General features: G+C 35.9%; 1 protein-coding gene across 1 annotated transcript; it reads left to right on the top strand.

Moving 5' to 3' along the window:
• LOC109225851 (serine/threonine-protein kinase HT1-like) lies at nt 4,889-16,005 on the top strand. Its single transcript, XM_019390640.1, has 12 exons — nt 4,889-5,746; nt 7,253-7,327; nt 7,469-7,564; nt 9,541-9,626; nt 9,761-9,881; nt 10,086-10,165; nt 11,104-11,166; nt 11,323-11,441; nt 11,692-11,777; nt 12,580-12,701; nt 14,933-15,044; nt 15,601-16,005. The coding sequence occupies exons 1-12, from the start codon at nt 5,402-5,404 to the stop codon at nt 15,706-15,708; spliced, it is 1,413 nt and encodes a 470-aa protein (XP_019246185.1). The 5' UTR covers nt 4,889-5,401; the 3' UTR covers nt 15,709-16,005.

Here is a 16,689-nt window from a genome sequence, read left to right as displayed (position 1 = left end):
CCTCACACCTAGCCAGCTCTGCGTATGTAGACATTATCCTGCATACTTTTAAGGTGTACGGAGTAAGTTGGGATGAACACATGTTGTAAAAGCGGCAAAGCTCCTCCGCCAAGGGAAAGATGGGAAGACCATAACCAATTAAAAAAGGATATTCATAGAACGAGCAATATCCCGGTCTGTGGACGTTCGCATAATCCGTCCCCGCCGGGACCATCTCCACATGAGCAGGTATGCCGAACGACGTGCGAAGGTCATCTAAGTCATCCTGCGTTAACTCAGAACTCTCCGAGGGTTGCGCGGGGGAATCCTTTAAGAAGTCTCTCCTAACAAGAAGTTGCTTCGGTAACACGTTGTCCACGGTAAGGGGGGTGAGTTCCTCTTCTCCGTCTCCCTCATCACCGCCAGATGGAGGCGGTACATCGGATGGCGTATTATCAAGAGCCTTCAGATTATTATCCCGTCGGGGCTTTGCCATAATTTCCGTTCAGGAAACAGTGTATGACACAACGGAAAGTGTGATTTCTGAGAAACGGTGGGGTTTCGAAGAAAGGGAGTGCCTTCTTAGAAGGTCATAAAATGCTTGCAAATGATCGAAAGTTAGATCAAGTTAAACCCTTCCCCTATTTATAGGGTTGGGTGGCGTTAAAATCGAAGAGGCGGAATTCAAACGGGCGCGGGAAACCGAGCATCATAACATCTTTTGTGCTTCCTCGGGAAGACGCGTAATGATGACGCCTGCGTGTGATGATGTCACTTTGAGAAAGAAAGCATTTCAATAAACTCAAATGTTCACTCGTTCACTCTCATTCATGCAGCCGTCTTCAAGCATGGTCAAATTCTCCCAGAATAAGGTTCACGGTTCCGTCCATCGGGGACGCACCTCGATGCGACGCCGACGAACGGAGGGACTAATTGTATAGGATCAAATTCTGCCCATTGCGTCTCCATGTTGGTAGGAACGACCAACGAATATACGCTAACCGAAGTGAGGGCACGACCTAAGAATAAGTGTATCATCGGTTCCGTCGTCTCTCTCGAAGGAACGCGACCAATCTCTGTATTATTTTATTATTTTAAGGAGGGTCTCCTATTATATAAAGGAGGATCCCAATATTGTAAGAGGAGGAAGTATTTTTTATTGAACAGGCTCTCTCTCTCTACCTCTCTCTCTCTCTCTCTCTCTCTCTCTCTTGAATATCCAATCTATTGGAAGCTATAACAAATATAATACACATATCTAGGTCTTATTATCTTCAATTACGATTGATCCTTGATTCACTTTGATTGTTCTCACTTATAAGGTATATAGTATCTTTTGAGTCAAACAGTTACCAATTTTATCTAATTTTATTTCCTAGTTATAAAATTCAAATGTTGCTTCTCCCTCCCTTCAAATTCCTCGTCTTCCTCAGTTTCTCAAATCCTCGTCCATTATTAGCTTTTGTAGCGACTAAGTTTGTCACAAAAAATAAACAAATGCACAATATAATAGATTTTAGGTAAGCAGTACTGAGGCGACAAAAAGCTGCCACAAAATGTTGTCACAAAATTTTATTTTAGATAGGTTGTCACCGTACCCCTGTCGACCTCTTTCGGGGGTGATCCTAAAGTTACCACTAAATGTCATCTCTGAAAATCGTAATTTTAACTAGGTGACATCTTTTAATTTGGTGGCGACTACAACAGTCGTCACTGAATGTCGTCTCGAAAATTTCATTTCCTATAATGCTCTAATGGTAACTGGTGTCGGCTGAAGGGTGAGGCAGCCAATGGCTTTAGGCCCCTAAAATTTTGGGGGCCCATTTTTCACTAGTAGTAATACTTTTATAAGTTACCACTATTTTTCGCCAAAATTTTACGGTATAGCCAATTTTCGGACAGGTCAATCAAAAATAGCCAGCGTTTACCAAGTCAATGAAAAATAGCCACCGTTTTGCTGCAATAGAGACCGGTCCAGCATAATATACTGGAGTTCGGTGCACTTGTGTATGAACTCCAGCATATTATGCTGGACCGGTATACTTTGCTGGCTCCAGTATAATATACTGGAGACTGGAGCACTGGTGCTCCAAACTCCAGTATATTATACTGGACCATTATACTTGCTGGAACTCCAGTATATTATGCTGGAGTTCTAGTGTATTTATACTGGAACTCCATCATATTATGCTGGAGTTCCAGCATATTCCAGCATATTATCCTGGAACTCCAGTATAATATGCTGGAGTTCAAGTATACTTATGCTGGAACTCCAGCATAATATACTGGAGTATTTTCCGGGTATTGAACAGTGTTTTTACTCAGATTTATCTTTACATAAAAAGTGGCTAAATTTCGATTACTTTTGAAATTGGGCTATTTTTGAACGACCAGTTGTAAATCTGGCTATTTTTAAAAATCACCCCTATTTTTCTTTTAAAAAAAAATCTGAATAGCTTAAAGTAAAACGTATAATTTATAATTTAAAAAAAAATATTGATATGTTATTAATGTTAACCATTAAGATTTGAATAATTCGAAACGTGTGAAAACATTTTATATTTTTTATTTTGTGAGAAAATTTGAGATCACTAAAAGATAAGAATCTAAAACATGTCTCAACCTCGATAAAAACATAATAGTCACTCTGATATTGATCGATTAAACTTAATTTTTCAATTAAAAGTATTAAGTCTAAAAGAAATACTACAAGTAGAAGACAATATTCTAATTAATATACTCGAGCGGATAATAAGACCTGCTTTTTTCTCAAATACCTATGTTACTCATAGAATAATATTCCTATAATAGTTATATTTGTGGAAAAAAGATTTTCTATATTAAAACTATCAATTTTTAGATAGGACTAATGTCTTAGTAGAGTTAAAAGGATTAGTGATATGATCAATTGAAAAAGAACTAATAGAATAAGTTACTAATAAAAATATTAGTAATTTCGCATTTCAAGAAGTTAGGAAAATAGACTCAAATGAAAATATAAAAAAATTATTTTAGTAAAAAAAGAATTAAGGCCTCTCATCAAGATTTGACTTTAGATCATCGATAATATTGAGCCGCCCCTGATGGTTACAAATCTAAAAGAGAGTTATTGGAGCCAATATATTATTCTTTAAGTTTTTACTTTTATTAGAAAAAATATTAGCTAACCGAGTTCATTTTTGTTTTACCTATAATTATTGTAAAAAGATTTCGCCAAGGTTTGGACCAATGTGAACGTGCATCTGCTCATATTGCATTATTGTTACCTTTCTTCTTTCTATTAGCTTTGTGACAACTAAGCTTGCCACAAAAGTAAATAAATAAATATACTACAATATCGATTTTTGATAGGTTGCTTCAAAACACATATAACACTATTTTTGATGACGACTAAAGAGGTCATCGCATAATATCTGAAAACTTTATTTCCTGTAGTGAATGCACATACTTATTCAAAAATCAAAAGTAATAAACTGGATCGAGGTCGTGGATTGATAAAAATATTCAATAAACCACTATACTGTCTAAATAGCTCTTGAACATCGAATGCAAAACTTTCCATGTTAAAAAATCGTAAAAGATGAGGATTTCAACTTCCACAAAATATATTCAGAGGCAAAACTGTTCAATTAGTAGTTGAAGTATTCCCAAGATGCTAAGTTGTGTAAGTGATTGTTGCTAAAGAAAATTATTGGAGCACTAAAAAAAGATTATAAGTGCACGAAATAAAAAGTGATAAGGGAATATATATAATTAAAGAAAACTTTGTCATGAATGCTGAGGCATGCATGCTATTATTTAAAGTAAAAAAAAATATTATGACATGAGATAAAAAGTAGTAACGAAAAGAAAAGGCACCTTTGACGTGAATTCACCGTGCCCTTTTTAAAGCTCCATCGTCACCAGTTGTGGTCTTCGTTAATTCAATTCAATCAGCATTGGCATATTGCAATTTTATTTCATCATACAGCAGGAGGAAGTCACAACGCCACGTGTTTTAAAAAGCTTAACTGTTATTTTTTTTTATTTTTGTGTTCATTTAGGTTAATTTTTAAGTTCTCTTTCTTTTTCGTAAATATTGTAGTTTTGGAGTGGATACCCTTCACTGACCATTTCAACAACTGTTTTGTGCAAAAAAGTATAATCACTAGTATTATAACTACTTAAAAAAGAGAAAAATAAATTGTATAAGATAAGGCATGACTTGGTATTTAAATAAATCCATAGCATAAGGCATGACTTGAATTGAAATTCAAGTATTCTCCCTACGAAATTTGCGGGTCTCAACATAAGATCAGTTGAGGTCAAGCATTCTATTGTTCTGAGAAGTTTTATTGTGTGTCTCACATAATTGATATTAGTTGTGTGAGGCTTCTTTTTATCTCACTAATTTGTGGATCCCAATCTTATACTTTTGGGTTCACAAAAATTTGGACCCACAAAACTGTGAGACAAAAAATATGCTGAAATAGTATTCTGAAACTGTGAGATACTAGTTGTATGACACAAAATAAAATTTTCCCTTTATTCTAAAGGCAATCAAAGAAATGGTCAGCTGTCATCCAAATCTAACTCAAAGAGATAAAATTCCAGATAATCAAGAACCAAGTTGGAAAACTTAACTATAAAATGTAAAGAGCTAAGTTTGACCAAACACCATAAATGCACTCCTAATTTTCCATAAATTTGGCCAAACATGCTACAGTTTGAACAAAAACCCCTATGAATAATGATTGCCGACAAATAACTCCAATATTTAGATGAAATTACATACTGACCCACGTCCGTTACAGTTGGTTTAACTTACTTTCCGACCAACTTGCGCGTAAAATCTGATTCTCCACCAATCGCGTCCCTCGACGCGTGAATACCATGCGCCTCCTTCTTCTTTATTTCCAGTTGTCAACGTTTACCAAACCCCCTCTTGACTTCTAAATTTGTTCACTTTCCTAAAACCCTATGAAATATCAAAATCATCACATTCTTATCCTTTTAAAATCCCCCATTTTAAGCAAATTCTCATTTTAAACGTTTCTTCTTAAAATTGCTAAATTTTCGTAAGTTTCTGTGTCTTTTCCTTTAATCAAAAGTTCTATTTTTTTTTCCGTCCCTTTTCTGATTGTTTTCAAAATTATTTACCTCTGATTCAAAAATTGTAGTGAAGCAATAAGTTTGGAGGCTACCCTTTGCCGATTTTGGATTCTTGAAAAGGTTTTTGTTTGAAGCAATAAGTTTTGCTAATACCCTTTTGCTAAATTTGGATTCTTGAAATAAAAAGCTTTAGTCTTTTTTCATTGTTTTAAGCTTCTGAAGCTGCATTATTTATTCTTTACTGTTTTAAAGTCATATTCACGTTTCAGTAGGCCTGTTAAGTAGAGTGATTGTAGATCTTCAAAGGGGTTTTAAGCAAATTAGTTGTTGGATGAATCTTGATCTAGAAATGGAACCGGTAAGATTCCCATTGGGTAAGCAATCGTCCCTTGCACCGGAAAAGGGGGTTGAGGTGGCAGTGGAAATTGAGAGTGAAGATGGAGAAGAAGGTGATGTTGTAGATATTGATCCAAAGATCAGGTTGATGTATTCAGCTAATGAGGGTGATATAGAGGGGATCAAGGAGCTTTTGGAGTTAGGGACTAATGTAAACTTTCGAGACATTGATGAGAGGACTGCACTGCATGTTGCTGCTTGCCAAGGTTACAGTGATGTTGTGAAGCTGTTGCTTGATAATGGGGCTGAAATTGATCCCAAAGATCGATGGGGAAGCACGGTATATCTCATGAACTAGTTTAATTAGCATAAAATCTCTGTTATTACTACTGATTGCTATAGTATGCCTGATTAAGAATATGATTTTCTATTGTTTGTTAGTATCATCATTTTTGGATAGTTAGCTGGTGATTGGGAAAAAAGTTTGCGAATGTATCTTTATTGGTGAAATAGGATTTTCTTCAGCTATAGAAAGAAGTAGGTGTGATGTTGAATATTTGTCACTTGGTTTTTCTTTCCAAGTTTATCCCGGATAATTGTGGATTTGAGGTAATCCTCAGATGGCGTGTTTTGCTATCCTTTGTTCACTCTGTTTATGGTACTTTTCTGTTGGCAATTTGCTAGATGAAAAGCATTTGCCCTTCCATTTGCATCGACTTGCGTTTATGGTAGTTTGCTTTGTTAAATGGTACAAGATGGTCAAGAACTTATACTAAAGCATAAAAGGCCTTGGTAGATGTTAGTACCCTTATAAGTCATGTGAATATTGTAAAATGAGGAACTTTATCAGCTGTAAGATATTTTGAGTGTAATTACCAAATAACAAAAAAGAAGATATTTTGAGGGTACTAAAGCTCACACGATATCTGTTCCTTGTGAGAGGAGAACGCAAGTGTTTGAGGAGCTATTATAATCTCTTCATTTATTTGATGAATGTCAAACATCCTAAAGTTATTTTTATACTTTTAGTCTCCAAAACCACCATAAGGTTTACATATGAAGACCTTTCTGCTTCTTTAAGAAGCTAATATGTCCTTTCACACAAATACACAGTGAAATTAAAGAGTTATTCTATATGCATGTCATGTTTGTAACATTAGAGGAGCTTCAAATTTTTTTAGGAGCTGGTAGCCAATTTTTTTTGTTGACTAAAACAGTTTACATCATTGGTTAAATTTGAATCTTTTAGCAAATTTCGAGTCTTCTAGCTCCTCATTATTCTATAAATTACAATTACTTGCAGAAATGAATCAAATATTAAAAAGATGTCTTGAAAATAAAACCTACTGTTATCAAATGAGTAGTGTACTGTGAAATTTGTTTGCTAATGATTTCAGCAAAGATTAAAAATTACATTCGGGGCTTGAGCTGATTTGGAGAACCTCATCTTCTATTAGTTTCTTCCCCTTGTCTGAGTTCCTCATACCCATATTGTACAGACTGCTAAATTCTCTAGAGGTACTTCAATTTTCTTAGGCATCATTTCATTGTTATTCTTTTAGTACGACGGTTGTTATACTTGTATACAAATGATTTGTCAGGCCATAATATCTGTACAATTTCACGTAGACCTGAGAATTGCAGTTCCCAGTTGTTTTACTTACACCGCCCTTTGCATTGAGGGAAGAGTAAAAATGGCAATAGCATTTTCATGAATCAATCACCTGCTATTTTGGACTCCTCAAATTTTTAATGACACAATGTTGCCATGTAAAACTTAAAAAAAAATATCTTGCTTTTCCTATTGATCAATACTTCTGCACCAATCTGATATTTGGTTGAACAGCCTCTTGGAGATGCAATACATTATAAAAATCATCATGTGATCAAGCTACTGGAGGAACATGGTGCCGAACCTCCTGTAAGTTTTACTTTCCGTACTTTTTACTCATCCAGTAATTAACAAGAAAATCTAAGAAATAAAAAATTTGTTTCCATAGAAGAATTTGCTTGGCTTTATTGCTATCTAACTTTGTTTTGGAAAAATTAAATTCCCATCCAGATGGCACCCATGCATGTCAATAATTCACGTGAAGTTCCAGAATATGAGATTGATCCTAAAGAACTTGATTTCACGAACAGCGTTGAATTGACCAAGGTAAATATTTTGTTTTTACTCTGGTGACTAGCAGAATATTGTGTTTGTTATTTTTAGGGGGTTCGCCATGCCTCTATGCCAGAGTCTACACGTTGCAATGCTTTTCTTTTTCCCTGTCTCTTATTTTTGCTTTAAATTTTGGCATTGTACTAGTCTTTTTCGGTGATATATTTCTCTTTAACTAATCTGGTATGGGTTTTGGTAGTAACATATATGGATACTTGTTATAGATTTGCATTGATGTGTCATAGTAGCCCAATAAGTCCAGGAAATTACCTTGTCTTTGAGTTGTGAATGTTATGTGACTCAAGCTATAGACTTGTTATATTGCACTTCATAGAAGGGTCTGCCACCTGTGTGACAGCTGCATAAGGTTCGACTGTGGCTGCTGTACCTAGAAAACAAACCAGCTACAAAGTTATCAAGAAAGTTAAATAAAAAGAGTTCCAGTTACAAGCAACGTACAGAAGAGACGAGGTGCCTAAACACAGATGTCAAATGAGAAATGTTAACTTGAGCCTCTAACGAGTATCAGTCCTGTAATGGATGATTGAACTATTCTATTAAGAAGTTTCTTATGTTGAAATTGATTCCGTAGTCTTCCACACTCTATATTGCGTGGTTTGCCTGTTGTTGAGGGGTTTCGTACCTTAGAAGATCAGGTAAAGCGAACTGAGTGTATTGATGTAATCTAAATTGGAATGCAGAGTTCAAGTATGGTCCATGAATGAGAAGGGAAGAAAAGAGGAGTGAGAATGGAGGATCATAAGAAAAAGTAACAAACCATTCTCGGGACCTTTTAACTCTGCTATCCAACCCTCCGAATGAACATTGTTCAAAAGAAAGAGATAGCAGAAGATGTATATAAGATGTGAAAGACAAAAGCTCCATAATTATTAGCTACAGAAGAGGGCATCTATCATTGCTTCATGGATTGTGAACAGATAAACTGATAACACTTTAGATAAATTTGATAGGTGATTAGCTATTTGTCCTCAAGGCGTTGGTTTAGTGGTGAGAGCGCAACAAGTGATGCGTGGATCAGGCACACGTCACAGTTTCGAAACCTTGCTGCAGACAAAAGCCTGGTATTTAAGTGGAGAAGGGTAGAGGAGGACCCATTATCTACCGAGTGTCGAACCGTGCGCCAATGGCCTTGGGGGTTTCTCGTTTTCAAAATAATTAGTTATTTTCAATGGGCTAGATATGGTATTTAATATTGTCTGTTAAACCTATTATCTTGGAAGATACTAGTGAAAAGTTTACATTCCCAACTAAATTGAGTAGGCACCTTCGCTTTTAATATTATCCTAATATGATGATAGATCATTAGGGGCACGTTACATGATAAAAGAATTTAGAACTATAAAACTTTTAGAGGTGAGGTTCTCATTACTTTCATTGAGAAACTTTGGCCCCATGTACATCCGTAGTCTGATAGATCCACTGAAGAGTTGATTAATGGGACGAGAATAAAGACAAAAGGTCTTATGGTAAGACCCTAAGGAGATGGCTTATAGTTGAGGCAGCGGAGAAAAACCAAGATATCCTGGGTTCGAATTCCCAGTTTAATGCTCAGTGCAAGCCCATTTGCTCTAACCTTTGTAGGTAGACTGTTGGAGCTGACGAGGTGGCTGGTAGACTAGCTGAGGTGCGGGCCCAGACAGTAGCTCCAAAAATAAATAAAAAGGGAGAAAAGAAATGAAAAAGAAACTTTTGCGAGGTAAGATCACTAACGGATACCAAGTGTAGCTGATTGATCACATCTTTGCTTGATCTGATGAAAGCTGCTCAGCTGCTAAGGATAAGTTGATCTTCTTCTTTGTTTCTGTCATTAGAAATCCTCTTATTGATGTTGTATGTTTGGAAAAAGCTGGGAATGTTCATCTGATTCTTTTCGTATTCGGCTAGTATATCACTCCATTCTTCAAACTTTCGTTTTTTTAATCTTTCTGATGATTCCTGAGATATTGTAGGGAACGTTCCATATTGCCTCATGGCGTGGAATACAAGTTGCTGTTAAAAAGTTCGGAGAGGATGTGATTGCTGATGAGGATAAAGTGTGAGTATAAAGTATCGATATTTCTTCTATGGCATTATGAGAACGGAAAAGCCATAAGAGCTTCTTCGCATTGTTTAGCTCTCCTCATATCTCGCTTATTTTATTACATTCTCTAAATATTCAGATTTTTACAGGACGGCATTCAGAGACGAACTTGCAATGCTCCAGAAGATAAGACATCCAAACGTCGTCCAATTTCTTGGAGCTGTAACACAAAGTAGCCCGATGATGATAGTGACAGAATACTTACCAAAAGTAGTCCCAAATCTACTCTCTTGTTTTTGCTTTATCTAAACCTGTTGTGGCGTCCATGGTTATGTTTCAGAACATTTCACTAGACAGTGAACTTCTCAGTTTTTCAATCCATTTGTCTTAGTTGTTCCTTTCTCCATTTTGTTGTTTTCTTGCAAAAGCAATACCCTTGTTACTAATTACCTTTTTCATGCTATATATTTCCAGGGTGATCTCCATGCATATTTGAAGAAAGAAGGACCTCTTAGACCAACCAAAGCTATCAGATTTGCCATGGACATCGCAAGGTTCACAAGTCACTGTGCTATTAGCTAATGTTATAAACTCACTACCTAATTACAAGACCGATAGTATAAATGTCTGGAACCTCCGGAACTATTTGGAGTAACATACGGAGAGAAAGAAGAAAAGAAAATACAAGAAAAGAGAAGATCATACTTGTTATTGGACATGCCACATTTTCTACTATTGCGGGCTATCTGCTGACCTAATATTGTAGTGCTCTGCATATCTCATTTTTCTGCATTTAGACCCTAGGTACCTCAAATAGGATGTATTTAATAAACAAAAAAGAGAAAAAAATATTGAGAAACAATGTTTGCTTTTGCCATCAGACAAATTTGGCATGAAAAGGTTACTCTTGGTCATAATTCTTCTCTTCCAACCTTGGGTGGTTGCAAGCACATATTCTGCCCTTACTGCCACTCTTTCGAAATTGATAAGTGATAAACATCATTTGATATTACTCTCTACTTCCCACTTTTCTTATCTCTGCTTTCAACGTCCTATAATGGATAAAATAACCAATTCTAAGAATTCCATTAGTACAACAGTAGTACCCTGTGTTGCTTCAGCCTTCAAATATAATATGATATATTTATATCCGTTTCATGTCCTCCTATCATTTAACATGTATATATGAAACAGAAATATATTAAATCCTTGGAATCTTTCTCAAAAAATAAATCATTGTAATCACTCTTAAACCTTGCAAAAGTCAACGCAGCTCAAACCAATTGGAATGAGCACTAAGGATTTCTTCACAAGTTCTTGCCTAGTTCCATTAAAATTTAGGTTTCCATTCATGTGAATTCCCCCAGCAGCTAGACATGTACTGTTCATGTTCATGTTCATATAGAATTGAAGCTTGCCTTTGATTACCCTGATGTACGACGTGCGTAAGTAAAATATGGTTCTAACACTCTTGTATTTTATATGGTTGCAGGGGACTGAACTATCTACACGAAATTAGACCTGAAGCAATTATTCATCGTGACCTAGAGCCTTCGTAAGTTTTCCCCTTTGGTTAGGTCTCCTTTGACTCCATTTGTGTATGACAATTCCTATCCTAGTTTTTGTTGACTAGTCTCAACTTTGAAGCTTTCCTCCTTAAAAAATTGAGTTCCTTCAGCTTAATGTTATAATATTTTAATTGATATGACAGAAATATTTTACGGGATGATACTGGACATCTGAAAGTTGCTGATTTTGGAGTAAGCAAGCTACTGAAAGTTACCAACAGGGTCAAAGAAGATAAGCCTCTGACATGTGATAACACTTCTTGTGAGTACTGCTTCTTTCAGATATCATAGTAACTCTTTTCAAGTGGAAAGCCATGCTGACATTTGACAACAGCCTCAAACAGAAATTGTGACACTGTTTTTGCTGCTTGTTATGGATGTAAAATTCCTGCGGCAGCATCGCATGGTGCCACAAAATTTTGCTTCTACTGATTTGTTTCTATTGATTGATGTTGCTGAAAAATGGATACTTGGAAATCATTTAACCCTTTTCCTTTTTGCTTTTTGTTTAGGTCGATATGTAGCTCCAGAGGTTTTCAAAAATGAGGAATATGATACCAAAGTTGATGTCTTTTCCTTTGCTTTAATTTTGCAAGAGGTAATTCTTTTTTCCTTCTAATTTTCAGGATGTAAGAAAAGGACAGCTTTTTTGTTCATCCATCGTGGATACGGACGATATGTATAAAAATATAAATGTTCGAATGCATTTATCTTGATTAACACGCTCATTTTGAAGGGAGTTTCCATTATTGAGAGAACATGTTGGAGAAGGGGTTGATAGTTGATGGTCACTATTAGGTCTTTTTGTCTGTTTAGAGAGTTACTGTAGGTTTTGTATGTACTTTTGATCAGTAAAGGCATTCTTTTGCACCGCTCTAGTCCACGAAAGAGAAAATTAAACCTTGCACATAATTGAGATTCCATATATCCATCTTCTGACTTAATCTTAGCCTTTTCCTTCATGACTTTGACCTTTTATAATCCTTAATATAGTTTCTTTTTGACATTCTTCCCATGCAATACAATCAAGAGGAGATTTATTATGATGCAATAAACAAGTATTTGGAGAACTAGTTTTCCTTTTAAAAAATAATCTCTTTAGTGAACTCTTGCTAGCTTAAGGGAGAATTATTAAAATTGGTTTTTAGTATGCAATTGATTGTTATTTGGAGACAGTGTAACTATCTGATGAGCAAACTGACGAAAGAACAACTACCTTATGCGAGTTTTATTTTCTGCCATGTAGACAAATCATTTTATCTGGTCTATGATACTGGATATCAGCTAAAACTTCTAAATTGCGCCTGATGAACTTTCATAAGTCAAGCATGTGCATATTTGCTATTTTTGTTTCCGCTAACAGGTTAGAATTTTGATAATTGCACTGTCTTGTACTTTAGATGATTGAAGGCTGCCCTCCTTTCCATGCAAAGATAGAAAATGAAGTACCTGAATTATATGCTGCCAAGGAGCGCCCTCCTTTTAAAGCTCCAGGGAAGTTTTATGCCCATGGACTGAGAGAGTAAGTTTTCTATCATTTTCTCTGTATTACTCCATATTCTAATAGTAGTAGTAGTAGTAACTTATGCAATGCGCATGCGATTCTGTATTCTCATTGAATTTAAGAAAAGCATGACTATTATGATAGCAAGTAAAATTCGAAATTTGAGAGTAGGAAAGGAACAGATTTACATGTATGGAAAGTAACAAAAAATTGAACCTATTACCAATAATGAAGTTCCAAATGCTCCAAAATTTAGCATATAAGCTTGTTCAAAATACATTTCTTAATCTTGTTCTAATATATAAAATCGTTGAAATTGTGTAGAAAAATAAATCCAATAGTAGTTTACAACAAACCCAATGTATTTTTACAAGTGGGGTCTGGGGAGGGAAGTGTTTACGCAGACCTTACCCCTACCTTGTGAAGGTAGAGAGGTTGTTTCCGATAGACCCTCGGCTTAGTAAAAGCATAGTCACAACATTGTTGAAAAGAAATACAGTTTCTTAGCATAAAGTTATTCATGCATGGTCTAAGTTGAAATACTTTTTGGAGCTCATACCATTTACATGTGTGAAAAGAGTAAGAATAAGAAAAAAAATCACACTTTGCAGAATAAGAAAAGGAGATATTCTACAGAGACAAATTAAAATGGAGAAAGAGATGGATAGATGAAATGTGAAGTCTTCAATAGTAATACACTGATTTTGACTGGTGGGGACATGTATCTATAGTAGATCATATGTGAAATGTCAAATTTAACAGTAAATGAACTAGTAAAGCAATTGGACGCCATCGTACAAATGACACAAAAACAAAAGGAAAAAAATAAAAATTCTAACTGAGTCGTATGCTCTTTATTCAGTCAACACGAAAGTTATAACTTTTGAATGTTTTAAACTGATTACTTCTCTGATTACTATGTGAAAGAGACATATCTGTTTGTTTTCCACAGAAAGAGTTGTACCTTAGGTCTGAAAATTGTATAATGATGATCAACACCTAAGTGGTAATATTGTCTACCTATCTCTTTAACTTTCTGTTGTTTCCATAAAAGCCAGAAGAAGACAGACCCAATGTGCATGTTGCATTTAATGTTGGCAATAGTTGTTAAATCCTAAGTTGCTCGGACTCTTCACTTTCGGTGCCGCACCCATGTCAACACGACGTGGGTTTGGGTGTGGGTGTGGGGTTCGTACTTTATCTGGTCAACCGATTTTGGGTACTTTAACCAAAATCGACGAAGAAATTCGGGACAGATACAATGATTTCTGAAATTAAAACAAAAGTTAGGGTGAAATTGAAGAAAATGAAATATCTTATAGTATATAGAAATTTTTATGTTAGTCCTTTTCCTTTTATCTCCTTCTCGGATTCTCCTTTTGATCAATATTTTCTCCTTCTCGCAATTCCTTGTAAGTTTTTCACGTAATGTCTCATAATTTAGACATTTTTATAACTCTATCTTTAGATATTTATCCTCACAAGGTAGGGGTAAGGTCTGCGTACACACTACCCTCCCCAGACCCCACAGTGTGGGATATTATTGGTATGTGTATCTTTAGATATTTAAATTATTTTGGCCGAGTCCCTGCACCGGTATCCGTACCAGGATCCGTACCCCCGGATCTTAAAATTTTAGATCATGAAGGATCCGGCCTCCAGATCCACACCCGTATCGGACACTCGCACCGGAGTCCGAGCAACTTAGGTTAAATCACACTGACATCCCCTTTGTTATGTTAATAGGTTATACAACATTCATTTGTTAAAATATCTTGTTAAGTGCCCAGGACAGCACTTAATGTGATACGTGGAAGGTTTTCACAGCGACGGTCCATATATCCGACGTTCGAGGGTGAAATGACCTTCCTTTCGCTGTGTGAAACTTTCTGGAGGATCTAAACTGATGGTGGACATTCCTATGAGATTAATGAAGGGAAGAGTATAGGTATAAAATTAAAGAAAAGGAAGCAGATTCCAGATGTCAGCTCCCCATACCTAAATGGATTAATAGACGAGAACTATTTAAATAATAGTAGGTTCGGAAAAATCTGTAACTTCTTTCATTCTACTTATTCTACAGTTAACTAGGTTTTACACCGGTAGTTCTGTATTTGATACTTTGTCAGATATTTGGTTTCCTGTGAATTACTTTCTTTATTTCCGAAGTATAGTTTTTACGGTTACAAAATCATCACTTGGTTGTTGTTAGTATTGCTGATAATCAGAGCTGATTTTGGGTTTTCCAGACTGATTGAAGAGTGTTGGAATGAGAAGCCGGCCTTGCGTCCAACTTTCAAGCAAATTATCCCGAGGCTTGAGTCTATTTACAACAAATTTGGCCACAAAAGGCGTTGGAAGGTAACCCTTCAGTCATCATGCTCTTTTTTACCATCTCCATGCGCTTAAGTGTGGTGTTCAGTGCATATGTATTTTGAACTTTCATATTTCGGGTCAATGAGATAAACTATTTGCCAACTTTTAGTGAAACAGAGATGTATACCTAATCACTTGAGCGTCAGTGACAATACAACAACAACAACAACCCAGTAAAATCCCACAAGTAGGGTCTGGGGAGGGTAGAGTGTACGTAGACTTTACCCCTACTCCGGAGGAGTAGAGAGGCTGTTTCCGAAAGACCCTCGGCTCAATCAGACGAAAAGACACAATGGAACCAGCAACAGAATCGCATAGAATTGGCAGATAAAAACATGCCCATGTTCTGATTGATTAGAGTCTCTCTTAGGTTTTCTGCTGATTACACTATCTTTTCTCAGGCTTAACGGTTACTTCGTCTCAGTAATGGCCTGTGTTGTGTTTCGGAAATATAGTTCTGTAGCTACTTCAATGCCCCCTTTAATAATTCTGAGTTAAGCATAGATCTCTCTTTTCATCCTGTTTATGTTACTCTATGCAGGTTAGACCATTGAAATGTTTTCAAAATTTCGAGGCCATGTGGAAGAAGGATCACTCAAGTTTAAGTAGCCGGAATGGCGGCTCATCTCGATCAAACAGCAGCATCTAGCAAATTGTGGATATTTCCTTAGTTCAAGTGTGCATATGTTTTCCTTCTCAGATTTCTGATAAAGATTCAGTAGTAGGAAGTTGTATCACTTTTTCTAGTTTTAAGTCAAAATCTCCCAGTCAGTGAGGATGTCCAAAACAAATTGTCATCCTTTTTTGCTTTGCCTCTTTCTATTGTTATCTATATTGTTTATGTACATTATATTTAATCACAGTGTGTTCATTGTGCAAATTCTATGCTTTCTCTTCCCTTTGTTTTGTGGAAGCAAGCAAATAACAAATTGACTTGAAAGTTGAAGGCTCCACTTCCAACCAAGAGACTGTGAGTTTGAGTTACCCTAAGAGCAAGGTGGGGAGTTCTTGGAGGGAGGGAGCCGAGGGTCTATCGAAAACAGCTTCTCTACCCCAGGGTAGGTCTGCGTACACACTACCCTCCCCAGACCCCACTAGTGGGATTATAATGGGTTGTTATTGGTTGTTGTTGTTGTTGTTCTCTCTTTGGTGTAAAACATTTATTTTTTCAAGATTAAAAGGTGATACTATATTCCTTGAGTGAAAGATGAACTTTAACTTACATAATTCTAGTCCATTGAATAACAGAGTAAGATGATTACAGGATAATAAAAAGGGAACTTTTACTCATTCGATTCTCATTTTAAATCTGTGAAATAATGATATTAATTTGAATTTTATAACTTACAACTTTATCTGAATTCAAAGTGTATGCATATTTTTTTGGGAAACTTACACAAATGTCCCAAATAAATCTCAACTTACCAACCTCTAGCCATTAGTCATAGACTTACCAAAACTAGCCAACAAAAATTGAAAAACCAAATAATAGGGTTCTTTCTCTCAAAGAATTACATGCAAAAATCACGTTCCATATTTTTAAGCGTGATTAGCAACATTAGATACAAGACGGAAAGGAAATTTCATGGACGGGGTAGCAAATAAGGTGATGAAATACAAAAATCTATAC

This window comes from Nicotiana attenuata, chromosome 5, assembly GCF_001879085.1.
Source record: "Nicotiana attenuata strain UT chromosome 5, NIATTr2, whole genome shotgun sequence".
Lineage (NCBI taxonomy): Eukaryota > Viridiplantae > Streptophyta > Magnoliopsida > Solanales > Solanaceae > Nicotiana > Nicotiana attenuata.
The sequence above is the reverse complement of the archived record's forward strand: the minus strand, read 5'-3'. Positions and strand labels throughout refer to the sequence as shown.

Coding starts and splice junctions, on each gene's coding strand:
- LOC109225851 (XM_019390640.1), top strand. CDS start 5,402: ATGAATCTTGATCTAGAAATGGAACCGGTAAGATTCCCATTGGGTAAG. Junction 11,167..11,322: donor CATCGTGACCTAGAGCCTTC/GTAAGTTTTCCC, acceptor TTGATATGACAG/AAATATTTTACGGGATGATA. Junction 12,702..14,932: donor TATGCCCATGGACTGAGAGA/GTAAGTTTTCTA, acceptor TGGGTTTTCCAG/ACTGATTGAAGAGTGTTGGA.